At 38.0% G+C, this 18,054-nt stretch overlaps 1 protein-coding gene across 1 annotated transcript in view; it reads left to right on the top strand.

Moving 5' to 3' along the window:
* The window catches only part of Dok6 (docking protein 6), a 382,726-nt gene that overhangs the window by 226,755 nt on the left and 137,917 nt on the right, over nucleotides 1–18,054 (top strand). Inside the window, exon 4 of the mRNA XM_027935339.2 lies at nucleotides 2,148–2,267. Within this exon, the coding sequence (XP_027791140.1) occupies nucleotides 2,148–2,267 (120 nt within the window). The remainder of the gene's footprint in view (nucleotides 1–2,147; nucleotides 2,268–18,054) is intronic.

The following is an 18,054-nucleotide window of genomic DNA, read 5'->3' as shown; positions in this document are numbered from 1 at the left end:
CCAGTCTTTATGGCGACTCTGTGCTCATTTACTTTCACCACTCTGGGCCTTTCTATTCTTGTATGCTACTACACTGCTCACATGCTGAAACTTTGTGATTGCTGAGACTGGTGGCAGAAGATACCCCTTCCTGCCAGGAAGCCCACAAGTGCCTCTCACTCTGCAGTGGGAATCCTCCCTGGATTCCTATTCTTACAGAAACTGCATTTAGCATTTACTTGTATTTCAAAGAGCTCAGTTTCATAGAAGCCCTTTACTGTATGATGACTTCCTTTCTCTCATTAAATCCTAGGACAAAGGAGTAGATAGAAAAGGATTGAATCATATAAATCTAGAACCTCTGGGCATGCAGTGATTCACCACTTACAGGGAACATTGGCTCCAAGGTGTTTGGCATATTTAGCATTCTTATTTTTACCCCAAATAGCATATTAGTATCACCATCTCCATTCATGGAGAACCGGAAACAATACAAGGTAAAATAATGTAAATGAGATATTGATTGCATGTGATTTTAATTAAGAAGTTTAATAGTAGAGTCCAGAGAAAACTTCAAAATATTAAGAATTAAAAAGAATAAACATAATAATATTGTCTCCCTCATTGAAAATTCCAGGGATTTCTAGATAGACAGCATGTAAATGGGTATAGCCTATAGGATTTTGGTTTGTTGTAGGAAAGCTTCCAAAACTACTACAGATTTTATAAATTAAAACTCATATATCCAAGAATAACTATTTTTAATATTTGCTATTATTTGTTTCTGTAAAAAAAAAATTCTAGGTAGTCTTGCGTACCTTTCCTATAATAAAAAAGATTTTGTTTTCTTGTTTTTGAGGAAGACATGAGCATCAACAAGAGCACAGTTATTATATTAGTGACCTTGTGGTTAGAAAAGATTATCCCTTGGGCTCCTGAAGAAATGTCCACGCAGTCCCTCCCAGAGCGAAGAAGCTGGGCTCTCCTGGGAATCTGCCTGATCCTTAACTCCGGGTGATGGCGGCTCTCAACAGAAAGGGAAATTTTGAAAACATGGGGATGATGCCTGTCGTGATTAGAGTGAAAGCTGGAAGTTTTAGTTTTATTAGAATAGTACCCGGTGGAGGGAAGCATTTTTTTTTTCTGTTTTATTGTCTAATAGTATATAACCATGGTCTTGATAAAACTAAATAAATGATAAATTTGTCCTGACATCAAAGTAATCCAAACTATTTTCGAGGCTAAGGCAGTGCGCCTCAGCTCAGGAAGGAAGCCAAGTCTGTCGTGTTGAACCCAGAGGAGAGCTTTTGGTACTCAGATGTGTGGAGTCCCGAAAACCTGTCACAGATAACTCTCCATGGGGCGTTTAAAATGTCAAGGCAAAGGTTGGAATGCCATCCACAGAGAGCAGGAGGTTTGACAGAAATCTATATTAAACTATTCTAGTACAGACTTACGCTGCACGGAAAAGTCAGAAACTTCTCTGGACAGGCCTCAGTGTTCTGATCTAATTTCTGTTTGGTGATATTGGAGCTTGCCCCATAATATCAAACCTTTTTGCAATCTCTGCATAGTCAAGTAGCAATCATGTCCGGTGCTAACCAACGATCCTACTTGGAAGGCAGGAATGACGCCAACCCTCAGCCTCCTCACACACGCAAGCCTTAGAGTCGGAGTCATTTGTTTTTATGGAAGTCTGAAAGCTTTGGGCATCACCAGAGTCTGTGATCCGCTGTCATTCAGAATGACCTAGACAAGGGATCTTCAACCCACACAAATCTAACTCACAGTCCGGAAAACATTCACTTGCTTAATCTAGTCTGGCATTTTATTTCGATTACTCATTTATCTACTTTAATCTTATTGTTTGTTTATTGATTGATTGATTGATTGATTGTCTAAGTAATTTCTCTCCAAAAACTAAAGTAGTCTAAAATCGGCTGTACAGGAAACAAACATTGACAGACTGTTACTTGGGAATACAGTGAAGGGCTGTGACCTTTTGAAAATGGAAGGTCCAACATGGAAAACGATGGTGGGGACTTTTTTCACTTCCTGCGCCTGGCTTTTGCCTGCGGGGTTCTCTTTGGGGGATGGTGGGGACAATGGATCCAGGGAGTGTGTCCTTGTCGCTGAGCACCGCTGACTGTCCTTGTGCTCCTTTGCAGAGCTGGAGGCGGAGGAGTGGTGCAAACACCTGTGCATGGAGTGCCTGGGGACCCGGCTCAACGACATCAGCCTCGGGGAGCCAGACCTGCTGGCGGCTGGGGTGCAGCGCGAGCAGAACGGTCAGTGTCCGAGCCTGCCACACCTGGGGTGGGGGGGATCCGCTAGCTGTAGGACCCGAGCTGGAGAGGACCTCAGTAATGTGTCAGGCCAATCATATTAACCAAAAAAAAAAAAAAAAAGGAAACAAATCCATCAGTCCACATTACTGTGGGACTTTCCCACGATGGCACAACAACTAGAGAAAATGGGAAGGTACAACCCAGGTCTCCTGGCTCCTTATCTTTGGCGTTGTCATTTGCTCCTATTTTCAGTAGGAAAGTACCGTGGATGAGATCTCAGAGTACCACCAGCCTTTGAATATATAGCACCCCTACATTTCCTTCTCTGGAAGTGGGTACAGATTCAGAGCTTATGTTGACAAATGTGGCTCCTCAGGTTGTCAAGTACTTTTAAGGTATTTGTTACTCTCAGTAGGAAAGTACTGAGGATGAGATCTCAGAGTACCCCCAGCCTCTAATTTAACAGGCATTTCTGATGCCTCTGAACAATCTATGCTGCATGCTGTTGAATAGCACCTCCGATGCAATTGGAGTAATGTATGTATTATTCAATGGAAAGTCTTGAATTATATTCAGGATAATTAGTAATTGATTACGAGCCCATTTTCCCCTACTTTTTAAGTAATTAACACCACTACCAGGTGATCTAGTATTGTGCAAATAGGAACTTTTCAATGTTTGCATTTGGTGGTCAGTATTGAGAAAGTCTGAGGGTAACTGGTGAAACTTGACACTGTTTATTAAAGAGAATTTATGGGACCCTCCATGGTGTATGAACTAGACTGCACAGGTGAAGTGCACCATGACACCACTGATGACCATAGTCCTGTTGCTACTAATAGCAATGTTGCTAATAAGCTCTGCTATTTCACAGCTCATTAGAACACTCTTTCTTTTATTTGTCACTGAGACAAGGAAGCAGGACTTTTCCTACTATTGATCATGAATATATGCAGGTGCCAGACACTGCCTCTGTCAGATAATTTTTACAAAGTCACAAAAGCATTTCTGCCAGGTTCAGTGTCACACTCCTATAATCCCAGCAGGTGGAGAGGCTGAGACAGGAGGATCAGGAGTCCAAAGCCAGCCTCAGCAAAAGTGAGGGGCTAAGCAACTCAATGAGACCCTGTCTCTAAATAAAATACAAAATAGGGCTGGGATGTGGCTCAGTGGTTGAGTGCCCCTGAGTTCAATCCATGGTATACCCCCAGATGCACGCGCGCGCACACACACACACACACACACACATACACACAAAAAAGCATTTCTGCAGCTTTTTCTGGGTTCCTCTTTACACCTCGGCTCCTTTCCCACCTCGCTCAGATTTCCACATCTGATTTGTTTTCTGGAGCTGTGATAAGCACAAAACATCCATAACCATACTGCTTGAAGTGTGCTGCTCATTCACAGTTTAAGAAAAAGAAAGAGAGCAAGAGAGAGAGAGAAAGAAAAAAAAAACTCTTACTGATAAAAGAATTGTCAAGTACTACATAAAGGAAATACGAAAGGGTTTAAGATTGAGGGAGATGCATCTCTTCCAGTGTACACTATGTGCTTTCAGTTTAAAGATTTGAAGTTGTGTATGGTTTCCATCCAAATGGAAAATGGAATCCTTTTATTATAATTCTATTTGTAATTTGATGATAATGTTAATTTGCCTAGAATAGAAAAGGAAAATTTAAATATAGATTTGGATTTAGGATAAAACAAATATGGAATTAAATGTAAGAGCTACATGAAAAGCAGAGTTTTCCTTTTATAAAGGATCACAAGTAAAAACAAAGAAAACAGCAACAACAAAAAATTCCTGCCTATACTTTAGAGCAGATCTGAAATTGTAATATTGCCCAGGCCACAAATGCTTGTGTTAAATTTTCTTTGTTTGATAAACCATGCAAAAGGGTGAACGTGCTTTTCAAAATACATTTAACAAATCCATGAATAATTACTGAGCTGGGTAAGGTAGTATCGGGTTCACTTAAATGGCCTTCAGAAGGTACACAGTGCCCTATAAAGAAACTGGCAAGCTAACTCAGTATATATGCAGACACACACACACACACACACACACACACACACACACACACCTCTTCAGTGTTTGGCAACAACAGGAAACCCTTTGATGGGAGAATTGCCTTTCCCAGGGAATCACTGTCTCCCCACCTCCAGGCCAGGTGTGTAGTCAGCTCAGGGCTTGGAGTCTTCTTTTTGTTCAGGTGGATCCCTAAACCCACATGGTACCTTTCCCTAGCCCATGGAAAGCTAATTAAAACTTTTAATACTTCTCATGCATATTAGAGTAGGACAATAAAAAGAATAAAGCTCAAGATACATCAAGACTTCTGACTCCACTGTGGCAAACTCAATCATTCTAGTGTCTATATGCAGCTGGGGAAGAAGTGTACACACAGATCACACAGGTTCTTATGTTCATGCCCAGTTTTCTCACTTCCTATTCATCAGACGTCCCCTGTGCATATGCCAGCTCCAACTGAGAAGCCCCTGGAGGTGAATAACTCCCATGGGCTCTAAAACCTCATGGTCAAGACTAAGATTGGTTCTCAGCTGGCTGGACCCTTTCTTTAAGGTCTGAGGCTGCCCTTGGAGCCAACAGTTATGACCATTAACTTGACTTAAAATGCGTAAGGAAGATGCTTGTTGTTTTAGCTAGCTGATTAATGTCTTTAAAAGTAGTGTTTCAAAACTCTTCTTTCATTGATTCTCAATCACTGTTCTAGACTTTTCAAGACAAACCTTCTAAAATAAACAAAATCATTAACTTCTTAATACATGTTTGAAGTCATTAATATGTACAGATTGAACTAAGTCCTTTATGAAGAATTTGTCACTATAGATTCAGGTTTTTTTTTTTCCTTGAGGCATTTTGGTATTAAATTATACAATTTATTCTCTGTCAGAGAAATACTTTGTTATCTTGTCAATCATGTGGTTGGATTTAATTTGAAGTTTTTCTCCTAAAAGATAAGATAAAGTACCCAGAATTGATGTGAAAATTACATTAGAGTGGCTTGTGATGACCTTGTGGTATTCTACAATCGAGGTAAAGGCACACCACTTGGTCTTGACCACAGCATTATTTTGACATTCAAAATTGCTACTTCTCCTCTAGTATTTTCCTGGCTGTTCAGACAGCCTGGTCTTATTTACTCTGAGGCTAAATAAGAATAGATATTTATGCAAATAATTTTAAAGGTGAAAAATAATGTGTTTTGCTGAAATAAAAGTGGTTATTGATTAAATTCTTTGCCATAATCACCTTTATCTAAAGCTGTCAGCTGCTTTCCCATTGACTCAGATCCTACGTTATATATAAGCAAACACAAACCCTCTCTCTCTCTCTCTCTCTCTCTCTCTCTCTCTCTCACACACACACACACACACACACACACACATACACACACACATACACCCACACAATTCATAGACTTCAGGTAACACTGCCACAAGAAATAGTATAGGAAGTAGACTTTTCAAAACTTAAATTCTTACACTTTCTTGGATCTCCAGATATTTCAGCAGCATTTCAGATAGCCTACACTGACCTTGGAAAGTATGAATATATAGTGTAACAGTCATAGTTGTTTATCGAGGCTTCACAACCCATAATAACACTTCTGGAAAACAGATGTCGCATATTCATCATCCATGGCAAAAGAGAGTGTCGTGATCAAGAGGCAGCTCATTTGCAGGAACGCCCTGCAGTGGCAGTTGGAAGGAAATATGGGGGACGTCCAGCTTGCTACCAATGCAAGACACCTCTCTGTGTCCAGAGCAAACCAACCAAAAAGTCACCTCAATGTTTGACATCTGGCTGATTCAGTCAGGTCTGAGGGTCTGGTTTTATCCAAGACCCAGTGGCTCTGCCAATGTGGACTAGACTCAGCATGAATTCCTACTTTCAGCCATATTTTCTCCAAACCAAAGCAATATTCTATGTTGGCTCTAAACCCTTTACCTGGATTGTCAGAGTAACCATTTTGCCTCCGTTGAACTCAGACACCTATAAATATCATTCACTCTTTCATTGTTCACACATGAAATATTTTTGAGGACCTATGATATCCAAAAACTAAGCTAAGGAAATGTAGAATTGAACAAAACATGGTCATTAGCCAAGAAGCTTGCAAAACAGTGAAGGACACCAACTTCCGAGGAAGGTCTATCAATCAATGTTTTGTAAAATACTGTGTTGCCATTACCAGAAGCATGTCTTTGCTGTTCATGGATAGGGGAGTGGCTGGAGCTCAGTTCAGTTAAATGGGGTCTGCTGAGATGGACTCCAAGTATCTCTTATCCTCCCTACACCTGCAGCTACCAAAAGCATGTCTCAAAACAATTAATAACTGATGCAAGAGAGCAAGACCAAACTTGCAACTTAACTTCATCCTCTGCATATTTCATGTCCACTGATATTGCATTGGCCAAACAGGTCCTGTGTCCAAACCCAAAGTCAAGAAGCACAGCAGAGCTCACCTGTGAAGCCATGAAAGAGGTTAAAATGCATCACCTAGAGGAAGAAAGAAATGAATGACTGAGGGATATAAATAGCAATGATGCTAAGCTGCTTTCTAAGCTATGACAAAATACATGTCCAAAAAAAAAAAAAAAAAAAAACAGTGCCGTGGTACAGTTATGATTAATTCTTATCAATTAGATTATCCTCTTCTTTTTAAAAAATACTTTTTAATCCTCAAAATAGCTTCCTCAGACAAATCTGAAATTCTTAATGCCTATCAGTGATTAAAACTAACACTGGCAGGACTTTACTGATGGAAGATGGCCACTGGTTCATGAGAGGACAGTGGCAACAGTAACAATAAATATCCATTTAGGGACTTTTTCCCAGTTCCTCAAAAATGATATAAGGTATATGATCTTGACGCTCATACATGTTCTTTATAACCAGTGAGGTTGCAGGCTTATCATTTTGTCCATAGGGAGACACAGAGCAAAACCAACTTACACAGGGAAAGAAGTGGACTGAGTTGTAAGTGCTGCCCACAAGCGCTAGCATTGCCACGGCAAGTCCCAGGAAACAGCTGTGATGACAATAGCAGAGTGGCGATGGCATGCCATGGACTGAGCCGTGTCTCCTACCCAAAGGGACATGCTGAAGTTTCAGCTCTGGGTACGCAGCATGTGGCTGTATCTGGAAAAAGGCAACCGAGTTCAAGCAGGGACATTAGCATGAGCCCTAACCCAATGAGAGGAATTCGGGACACTGACAGACAGATGTGCACAAGGGAGGACACATGAGGAGACAGCCATGTGGATGGAGTGGTGATCTTCAACAGGCCCAGGACCCAATAACTTCCTGCAAACACCACAGACTAGAAAAGATGGAGCATCAGAGAGACCACCCTACTACACCTTGACTTAGACTTCGGGCTTTCCAGGCTATTAAGCGATAACTTTCCCTTGTTGTTTTACAGCATCTATGTTGGATACTTTGTTGCCGTGGCCCTAGGAAACAAAAACCAACTTGTATGATGGTTACAGTAAACATTAGTAGAGTTCTCGAGAAATCCTCTCACATGGTGCATATGAATATCCTGTGGAATTCAAGTTCCGTGAAACAAGGAAGGCTAAGACAACCAGTGAGCTCAAAGGGACTGTAGGCACAGCCAGCCTGGCAGGAAGGATAAAGCACAGAGTCTTGAAGGAGTCGTAGCTCTTTTGCCCAGCTTTGTGTTGCACTATTTTCAATTTCATTAATTGATTTACACAAACCTTGAATATAATTTAGCAAGTAACCACCACTTTTCTTACTCGCTTTTCAGTGTGTATTACAATGGAATGAAAGTCAAAGCTCTGTCTGTTTTTGCCTCTACTTTGCAATAGAGGCTTTAGGGTAACCAAAAATGTTCTGTAGTGTTTCCTTACCACAGGGCCAAACCCAGATGGTCCATTTGTCTAACCATATTGGTATAAAATGACACATACTCTTGAAGGAGTATTTTGAAGCATCCAAAGATGCTGCTTAACTTGCCCTGGCAAAATCCCCTACACCAACGGTAAAAATAAAGATGTAGATTCTGAAAACATTCTTAGCAATGTGAAGGAAAGAGCTTTCCAGGGGAATAATTATTCCAGAAGTGCTGCATTCTCCATGCTGTGAACTACAAGGAGAAAAATGACTTCAAAAAGAGAGTCTTATAGAAAGTAAGAAGTAGACGCCTTGTCCTTCCTCTGTCCCTGGAAAGTTGAGTGGGGAGTGACATAGGCTCATATCTCCTCACATAAATTAGAGGTGTCTTTAAAAGGAGAAGTCTAGAATTGGATTTTCCCTACTGGTTTTGATGAAAGACAGGACAATTAGTAGAGGGTATTAGTGGAGTCCAGCAAGACGTAAGAAGGTACAAGATGGACTGCACTGTCCCGAGTTGAGTCTGACCTGGAGCAGGTACCCAAGCTCCTGTGGGCCCCCACAGCACAGGAAAGCAGAGTGAAGGGATTTCAAAACAATACAGGTGCATACAAAGCAGGTAAGACAGTCTACTTTCCTCTGCTAACATCTGTGACATCATTTCAGCCAGCTTCCAATTCATCCTATGGAAACAGGCACAAATGCTAGCAAAAAAAAACCAAAATAAAACCAGATACCTGTGAACCCCTGATGGCATTAGCATCAGTGAGCTAAACAAGAGAATTGCAGCCCCACTCATACCTATAAAGTAGGTATCTATCTCTGGCAGTAGGGTCCAGACACATATTTTTCAACTTCAATAACTCTCCTCTTCACTACAGACTGAAAACCAAGGTTAACAGACTGTCAATTACAATTAGCTTTTAAAAAAAAAAAAAAAAAATCTACCAGTGACTGAAAAAAATCATCCATTTCTCGAGTGGTTTCAAAGTCATTGACATAAAATTCAACTCTCATTTCATTGTATTAACTTTTTAATACTGGAGTCATATGCCTTCCTTAATTTCTTTTTATTTGTTGCTTTTTTCCCCCTAGTCTGTACCACCAAATATTTGCCTGTATGTTCAACTCCTTTTAGTAACGCTATAGACTGAATTTTGTCACCTTCAAAATTCAGACGTTGAGACCCTAATCTCCAGCACCTCTTATGTGAAGGTACCAGGAGGCTGGACCCCAAGGGGCAGTTAGGTGAAATGAGATTCCCTGTGTGTGTCCAGTCCAATATCACTGATGTCCGCAGGGTAGGTCACACACAGAGGAGACCTAGTGGAGACTGAAAGGAGACAGTGTCTGCAAGGCAAGGAGGGAGTTCTCAAAAGAGATGGACCCTGCTGGCATCTAATCCAGGTCTCCCAGCCCCCAGAACCTTAAGAAGGACAAATGTCTGTGTTCAAGCCAGCCGGCCATGGCACTTTGCTACGGCCGCCCGGGAAGAGGAATGCATATAAATATTGTCTGCACTGCATTGATTTCTGCTCTTTAAGCACCATTACTGATCACTTCACTCTAGTTACTCTGTGGTGATTGCTGGCTCCTCCTCAGATCTCTTTATGGATATTTAGATCATTAATTTTCAGCCTTTTACTTTGATATATTTTGTAAAGCTGTATATTTTTCCAGTTTGAGAAAGCTTAAGATATTAATATCAAAAATATCATTCCAAGCGCTCAGGTAATAAGAAATGTTAAATTTGGGGAGAAAAAAATAGGGGAAATTTATCTAAATTTCCCATCTGCCATAAAGGAACATGCAAAACATCATCTCTGATCTTTGTTTTCAAAAATAAAATCTGATATTTCATTTACATGTCTACCATTCCCTAGATGAAAATAAAAGATAACAAAGGAAATAAATTAGGGACCATATGAAATAAAACAGGTAATATATACAAGGCATTCATTTAATGGTAAATTTGAAGGAATTGTTCTTTTTATTAAAGCATAGTTTTCATCAGAATGGAATAAAATAGTCTAATTTTATACCATACAATAGATTCAAATTACCCAACCTGATCCAAGAAGAAACAGAAAATCTGAAGAGTGCTATGCATGAAATAAATTTAAATTGTCATACATATTCCCATACATAAACTCCAGTTTCTGTAATTGCACTGTTGAAATTTACCAAACATTCAAAGAAGAAATAATACCAATACTATGAAAATTTTTCAATAAATAGAGAAGGAATGACTCTACAGCCCACTCATGAGGTCACTAACACAGACAGGTACCCAAAGTAGACAATATAAGCAAGTCAAAAAAAATGCAGACACATTTACTCCATGAATATACACACACAAAGCCCTGCTTAAAAATATTGGAAAATGAAATGGAGGGTCATACTTTTAAAAAATGCACTGTAGTTCAATTTTGTCATATCCCATTAATACAAAATTTCCGGAAATGTTTCATTGTTTTAATAGATTAAGGGAGAAAATTATATGATCACCATAATTTTTCTAAAAAAGGCATTTGATGAAATGCAACATCATCTCATGAAAAAACTCTCAAAAGCCTAGTAATATAAGGGGATTTTCTTAAATAATGAAGGACATTGATAAAAACCTCCACAAAAGCTCACTCTTGTGAATTAAATATTGAATGCTTTCCCCATGAGATTGGGAATAAGACAAAGTTATGTTCTCTCACTACACATGAGAAATAGTTTACTGAGAGTCCCGATCTGCATAAAATGATAAGAAAATTAAGTAAAATCATAAAAATGATAAAGAAGAATAATCTAGGAGTGTTACATGGAAAAATCTAAAGATTTGTCAGAAAACAACCACAACTAAAAAGGGAATTCAGCAATACTATAGGACACAGTTAATGTTAAAAAAATTATGGATGTTCATATTTTATATATTCATTTATACAATGAAAAATTACAAAATGAATGATTAAAATACCTTTTACAAAACCATCAAAAATCCATCACATATTTAGGGATAAAGTATCAAGGTAAGCACCAGATTCTACACTGAAAACTAAAAATTGCTGAGAGAAATTATGAAAGATCTAAAAAAATAAAATAAAATAGAAGGATAAACCATGTTCATGAGAGGAATACCCAATTTTATTACATGTTAGTCTTTTCCAAATTAATCTATAGATTTAATACAATCCCCATAAAAGTCACAGAGGCCAGACATTATTTTTGGTATTTGACAAGGTAATTTTAAATGACTTTGGAAGGTAAAGGACCAATACTATCACACAGAGCAAATGCTATCCAAATAATCTTGAAAAGGAGTCAAAATGAGCACCCTTCCTAATTTTTGAACTTTCTACCAGTGACAGCATCAAGACAGCTGGTAGAAAAAGACATCAATAGAACATAATAGGAAAATAAATCAATGCACATATACACGGACAAATCATTTTTTGATAAGGACACCAAAGCCCTTTTTCAAAAGTACATTAGTAATTTTTGAGAGAAAAGTGAAATGTGTTTAATAAATTATTCTAGAGTGACTGGATATTTGCATTGGAATAATAAATCTGGACTGCTCATCACACCATACTCAAACAGTTTAAGATGGGTACAACCTAAGGATATACAAAGATTTCTCAAATAAAATGCTGAAAGCACAAATTATAAAAAGAAACAAATTAAAGTTCATCAAAATTCAAACTTATGTTCATAAGCATCATCAAAAATTTTTAAGTGAAATAAATAAGAAAGGAAAGCTACAGATGGAAACTGGATGCTACAGTCACAAGAACCTGCTAAATTGACAAAAATAACCTATGGCGCTAGAAATCAGATCAGCGCCTGCTTCTGAGGGCACTGGAGGCTGCGAGGTGGCAGAAGGGGACTTTTGGAGGTGTCCTAAATCTTCCGTGTCCTGATGCACATTGGTCAAAACTAAAAGAACATTTCACATGAGATTCATTTCATCAAATATTACAGTACAGCTCAGTCTTTCATTGTGAAGGACTTATTGCAAAAAGTAAAAAAAGTCAATCTATTTTCCACCTTTGAACTTAAATAACATAAAATTAATGAAAATCTGAGATTGAATATTTTAAATAAATGGGATAAGGAGTGTACCAAGTATGCAGAATTCTCACAATCAACAAGAAAAACAACAGAATTGTTTTGTTCTTTGTTTTGTTTTGTTTTGTTTTTTTAATCTGTCAAAAGACATGCACATGACTAGATTTGGAGTATGTGTTGGTAAGGAATTTCTGGAAAGCAATCTGGCAATGTGAAATTTTTTAAAGAGTTTATAGCATTAGGTCCAATAATTCAGATTTTAATACTCAATATATGTAATAATCTATATATTAAAAACTATCTAAAATTTATGAACAATAAAATAAGCCTTATGAACCAACACAAAAAGAATGAATTATTCAACAAATTTAACTGAAAGTTATTTCACCGCATTTTAATTTATATTAGACAAAATTGGCTTAACTTCAATATTAATTAAGTAGTTATTATTAAATAAATTATAGCACAACTATGAAGTGGAATGTTACACATTTATTGAAAATTTTATCCCCAAGGAATATACTCATATCTGAAAATGTTAACAATTTCAGTGTACAAAGTTAAAAACATTATATTTAATATAATAATAATTGCAGAAGTATATTTTTATATATAAGGTACACTGTAACAGGATTTATCTATACAAGGAGTAATAATAGTTGAATTTTTTATTTTTAAATAATTTTCTATATTTACTACAATGAGCATCGTTTATTTAGAAATGCACATAAAATGCAGTAAACAGTTTTTGTAAAGAAAAGAAAAAAAGAAATTGCTGAGGGATTCAAAAAAAATTGCTGTGATTTTTAAGTGCTGCCAGTGGATTCCAGAAATCCAAGTGTCCAGATCCACGGTGGTCATATGCACTGAGCAGATGGCAATTTACTACATTGTCACAGAATAATAAAAGAAATTTACCGATTTTCAGTTTGAGTAGAAATGGAGTCACAGTTTCTGAAGAGTTCCACAAATTTTGACAGTCACAAATGGTGTGTTTTCTGGTGGCTCGGTTACATTACACTGATTTCAGGATGCTCCTAAATGTGGGACATATGCTTTCCCAACCTAGCTCCATTTCTCAAGCTGCTGGAATTTAGAAGTGACCACTGTGATATCCCTGTAGGACAGAAACTTTGGAAATAAGAATGTACAAAACAGAATGGTCTTGAAGTGTCTCATTATCTTCTGTGCACAATGGATCTCTGTGTACAGTTCCTTGAGCACTTCATTAGAGCCTAGATTCCAAGATGAGTATTCCATAATAAATCTGAAACAGGTTCAGTTTCTTTTCAAATACCAGATCTCTTCTGGAATCATTCATTGATATTTCATATTCGATTGATGTTTCTGATCTTTTGACTAGATAACACTTAGTAAATTGTAAATTTTGTAGCCTTACCCAAACTTCATGTTTTCCAATGGTGTATGACAATTGTTAAATATAGAGTCCAGAATGAGACTTTCTTCTTGTCTCAGAAATGTTCTGAGGCCGTAAAGCTTTGAATAATGGGTGAACAGTACCAAGAAAAATCCCAGAGTATTGGTTAAAGAGGATTCTTTAATGACATTTCATAATAAAAAAGCAGAAGGGAGGGGGAACTTGCCCTCTCATGCTGGAAGAAAGGAGGACCCAGGGAACTAGTCACAGAATTTTGGCTGTTTGTCAGGAGTGAGACTGATCCTTACCTCACCATACTGTAGTCACGTGGTCCTACCGTGTGCGAGAGAGTTTCAGGGAGCACCTGAGTTTGGAGGTGTAAAGGTCTCACCATAATAGAGCTGAGGTCAGCCTGCAGGAGGGGGGCTGAGGCTGTTCATGACAACCAAGTGAGCAGAACTGGTCAGCACTGGGCCAGACACACTTCAACATTTGGTGGACAGTGAGGTGTGAGTTTTCCTGTGGACCAAGTAGATCCCTTGTATTTGGCTGGACTTGAATCATCTTGAAGACAGCCACACCAGGACTATGACAAAAATCTCCAGCAAAAATAGGATGGAGGGGGCTGGGGTTGTGGCTCAGTGGTGGAGAGCTTGCCTAGCACATGTTAGGCACTGGGTCCGGTCCTCAGCACCACATAAAAGCAAATAAATAAAATAAAGGTATTGTGTCCATCTACAACTAAACAAAAATTTAAAAATAGTATGGAGGTGTGGAGCAGAAAATAGTAGTGGAGGAGTGTATGGTCTGTGCACTATGGGCACCTTCTTCAGGGAGCAGGTGATGTAGGTGATGGTTCTTAGGAACATCCTATATACCCAACACAGAGAATTTTTTCTGATTGCAAAACGGATTTGAATGCCAGCCTCCTTCACCAACCAAGAGGGAACTTCCAACAGTGCCAGCCAGTGAGAAAGGTTTGACCCCTTTTCCTCTGGTTCTTCTCACCCTGGAGAAGCCAAGAGCAAACATGGGGAGCTGTGAAGGAAAGGAGGTGACAGAGCAAGTGAAAAAGAGCACATCTTCTTGCTGCTGGATCCTTGGTGACAGGTCTGACCTGGGAACAGAGGACTTCACTTTAGATGAGGCAGTAAGTCCAAAATACACCCCTGGACTTTCCGCCACATGAAGATGACTGACAAGTGGATCGACTACCAAGGCACCACCCAGAGAAGGTCAGGGACAGGAGGAGGAAGCTCGCCAGGAGCAGTGGTGGAAGGAAAACAAGCCTTTTTCCTAAATTACACCACACAGAGACTTTTAATGAACTAACCACAGCAACAAATTTGACTTAGATGAAGCCTTCCATAAACTATGGGTTTTTTAATCACATAACACTTTGAAAAATTTTTTTTTGTTTGAATGCTCTAGCCCTCTGAATATCCCAGTAAAATCTTAAAAAATTATTTTGACCACATAGTTGTATACAGAGTGAGTTTTGCTTATGAAATCACAAGTTGAAAAAAATAACTGTATGGTATTCAAAAGCTTAAGTAGCATCCAATTACATACGTGTATTATTCATTTCATAACTAATTTACATAAAAATGTATGTAATTCTTAATTGTATTCACATTATTCAAATACTAATGTCTAAATATTTTAATCAATGAATGTTAACAAATATTTAAATCTCCTTGGTATGGAAGACCCTGGAATTGAAATTCAGATAATCAGGCAGAATGCAAAACAGGTAAATTTTTACACGAGGAATTGTTCAAAGCCTAAATAGACCATTGTGTTTTCACAAATCTGAAGAATGCCCTTATTTTTGTTGGACTTGTACTTCTGAGCAATGTTTAGGTATTTTTTTAAAATGTATTTGTTGATTCTTTCTATTTATGCAAGACAGTAGAATCCATTTTGATATAATTTTATAAGCATATAAGCATGGAATATATCTTATTCTAATTAGGATCCCATTCTTGTCGATGTACATGATGTGATTCTTTTCTACACATATATTATGTCAGACTCATTCCACTGTCTTTCCTTTTCCTATCCCCTCTCCCTTCTCTCCATTCCCCATAGTCTAATCTACTGAACTTCTATTCTTCCCCTCACCACCCGCCTCCTTATTGTGGGTAATCTTCCAAATATCAGGGAAAACATCCAACCTTTGGCTTTCGGGGACTAGCTTATTACTAATCATGAGAGTCTCCAGAGCCAGCCATTGCCAATGTTATAAAGTTATTCTTCTTCATGGCTGAGTAGCACTCCGTTGTGTATATATACCACATTTTCTTTATCCATTTGTGTACTGACAGGCACCTAGGTTGGTTCCATGGCTTAGCTGTTGTGAATTGGGCTACTATAAACATTGATGTGGCTGTATCACTGTAGTACACTGATTTTAAATCCTTTGAATATATATAAAGGAGTGAGATAACTGGGTCAAGTGGTGGTTCCATCACAGATTTTTTTAAGGGATCATACTGCTTTCTAGAGTGATTGCACCAATTTGCAGTCCCACCAGCAAGTATGAGTGAACCTTTTCCCCATATCCTTACCCACATTTATTGTTACTTGAATTCTTGATAATTGCCATTCAGACTGGAGTGAGGTGAAATCTCAGTGTAGTTTTAATTTGCCTTTCTCTAATTGCTAGAGATGTTGAACATTTTTTCAGGTACTTGTTGACATTCCTGTCTCTTCTTTTGAGAAGTGTGTGTTTAGTTCCTTTGCCCATTTATTAATTAGGTTATTGCAGGGGTGGGGGGGGGGAGTTGGTGTTAAGATATTTGTGTTTTTTGTATATTCTAGAACTTAACACCATGAGGTGTAGGTAGCAAAGATTTTCTCCCATTCTGTAGGCTCTTTCTTCATGTTCTTGATTGTTTTCTTTGCTGTGAAGAAGCTTTTTAGTTCCATGCTGTCCCATTTAGTGATTTTGTTTTAAAATTTTACTTCTTGCACTGAAGGAGTTTTGTTAAGGAAGTCAGTTCCTAAGCCGATATGTTGGGGAGTTGGGCCTACATTTTCATCTCATAGGTCAGGGGTCTCTGGTCTGATACCTAGGTCTTCAACCCTCTTTGAGTTGAGTTTTGTGCAAGGTGAGAGATAGAGGTTAAATTTCATTCTGCTATATATGTGTTTCCAGTTTTTCCAGCACCATTTGTTGAAGAGGCTGTCTTTTCTCCAATGTCTATTATGCCTTTGTCTGGTATGAAGTAACGGAACTTCTTGTGGGTTTGTCTCTGTGCCTTCTATTCTGTTACATGGGTCTTCTTGCCTATTTGGGTGCCAATCATATGCTGTTTTTGTTAGTGTAGCTCTGTAGTATAAAGTTTGTGTTGCATCCTGCTTGGCTTTTCTAAGGATTGTTTTGGCTATTCTGGGTTTCTGATTTTTACAAATAAATTTCATGACTGACTTTTTTATTTCTACAAAGAATATTATTGGAATTTTTATGGGAATTTCATTGAATCTGTACAGTGCTTTGGGTAATATGACATTTTGATAATATTAGTTCTAACTGGGAAATCTTTCTTTCTTCTAAGTTCTTTCTCAATTATTTTGTTTATTGTTCTGTAATTTTCATTGTAGAAGTCTTTCACCTTTTTTGTTAGATTGATTCCCAGGGGTTTTTTTTTCTTTCTTCCTTTTTCCTTTCTTTCTTTTTTTCTTTCCTTTTTAAGCTATTGTGAACGGGATGGTTTTCCTAATTTGTTGTTCAGCTAATTCATCATTGGAGTACAGGAACACAATTGATTTATGAGTGTTAATTTTGTATCCTGCTAATTTGCTGAATTCATGTTTGAGTTATAGAAATTTTCTGGTGGAGTTTTTTTGGAGAAGGTCCTCTAATTACAGGATCATGTTGTTGGCAAACAGAAATAGCTTTAGCTCTTCTTTTCCTATTTATATCCCTTTAATATCATTTGCCTAATTGCTCTGGCTAGAGATTCAAGGACCATGTTGAATAGGAGTGGTGAAAGTGGGCATCCCAGGACCAGGTGGATTCTCAGCTGAGTTCTAGCAGACCTTTAAAGAAAAACTAATACCAGTCCTCGTCAAATTATTCCATGAAATATAAAAGGAGGGGACTCTTCCAAACACATTCTATGAATCTTACATCACCCTGATACTAGAGCCAAAGACACAGCAAGGAAGGAAACTTCAGACCAATATCCTTGATGAACATAGATGCAAAATTTCTTAACAAAATACTGGCAAATTGCATACAAAAACATTAAAAAGATAGTGCATCATCATCAAGTGGGCTTCATCCCAGGGATGCAAGGTTATTTTCAACACACAGAAATCAATGTATATAATTCACCATATCAATAGACTTAAAGACAAGAATCTCATGATTATCTGATTAGGTGCAGAAAAATCATTTGGCAAAATACTGCATCTATTCATGTCTAAAACACTAGAAATTATAGAGATAGAAAGGC

The sequence above is a fragment of the Marmota flaviventris genome, chromosome 16 (genome assembly GCF_047511675.1).
Source record: "Marmota flaviventris isolate mMarFla1 chromosome 16, mMarFla1.hap1, whole genome shotgun sequence".
NCBI classification, from domain to species: Eukaryota; Metazoa; Chordata; class Mammalia; order Rodentia; family Sciuridae; genus Marmota; species Marmota flaviventris.
The sequence above is the reverse complement of the archived record's forward strand: the minus strand, read 5'-3'. Positions and strand labels throughout refer to the sequence as shown.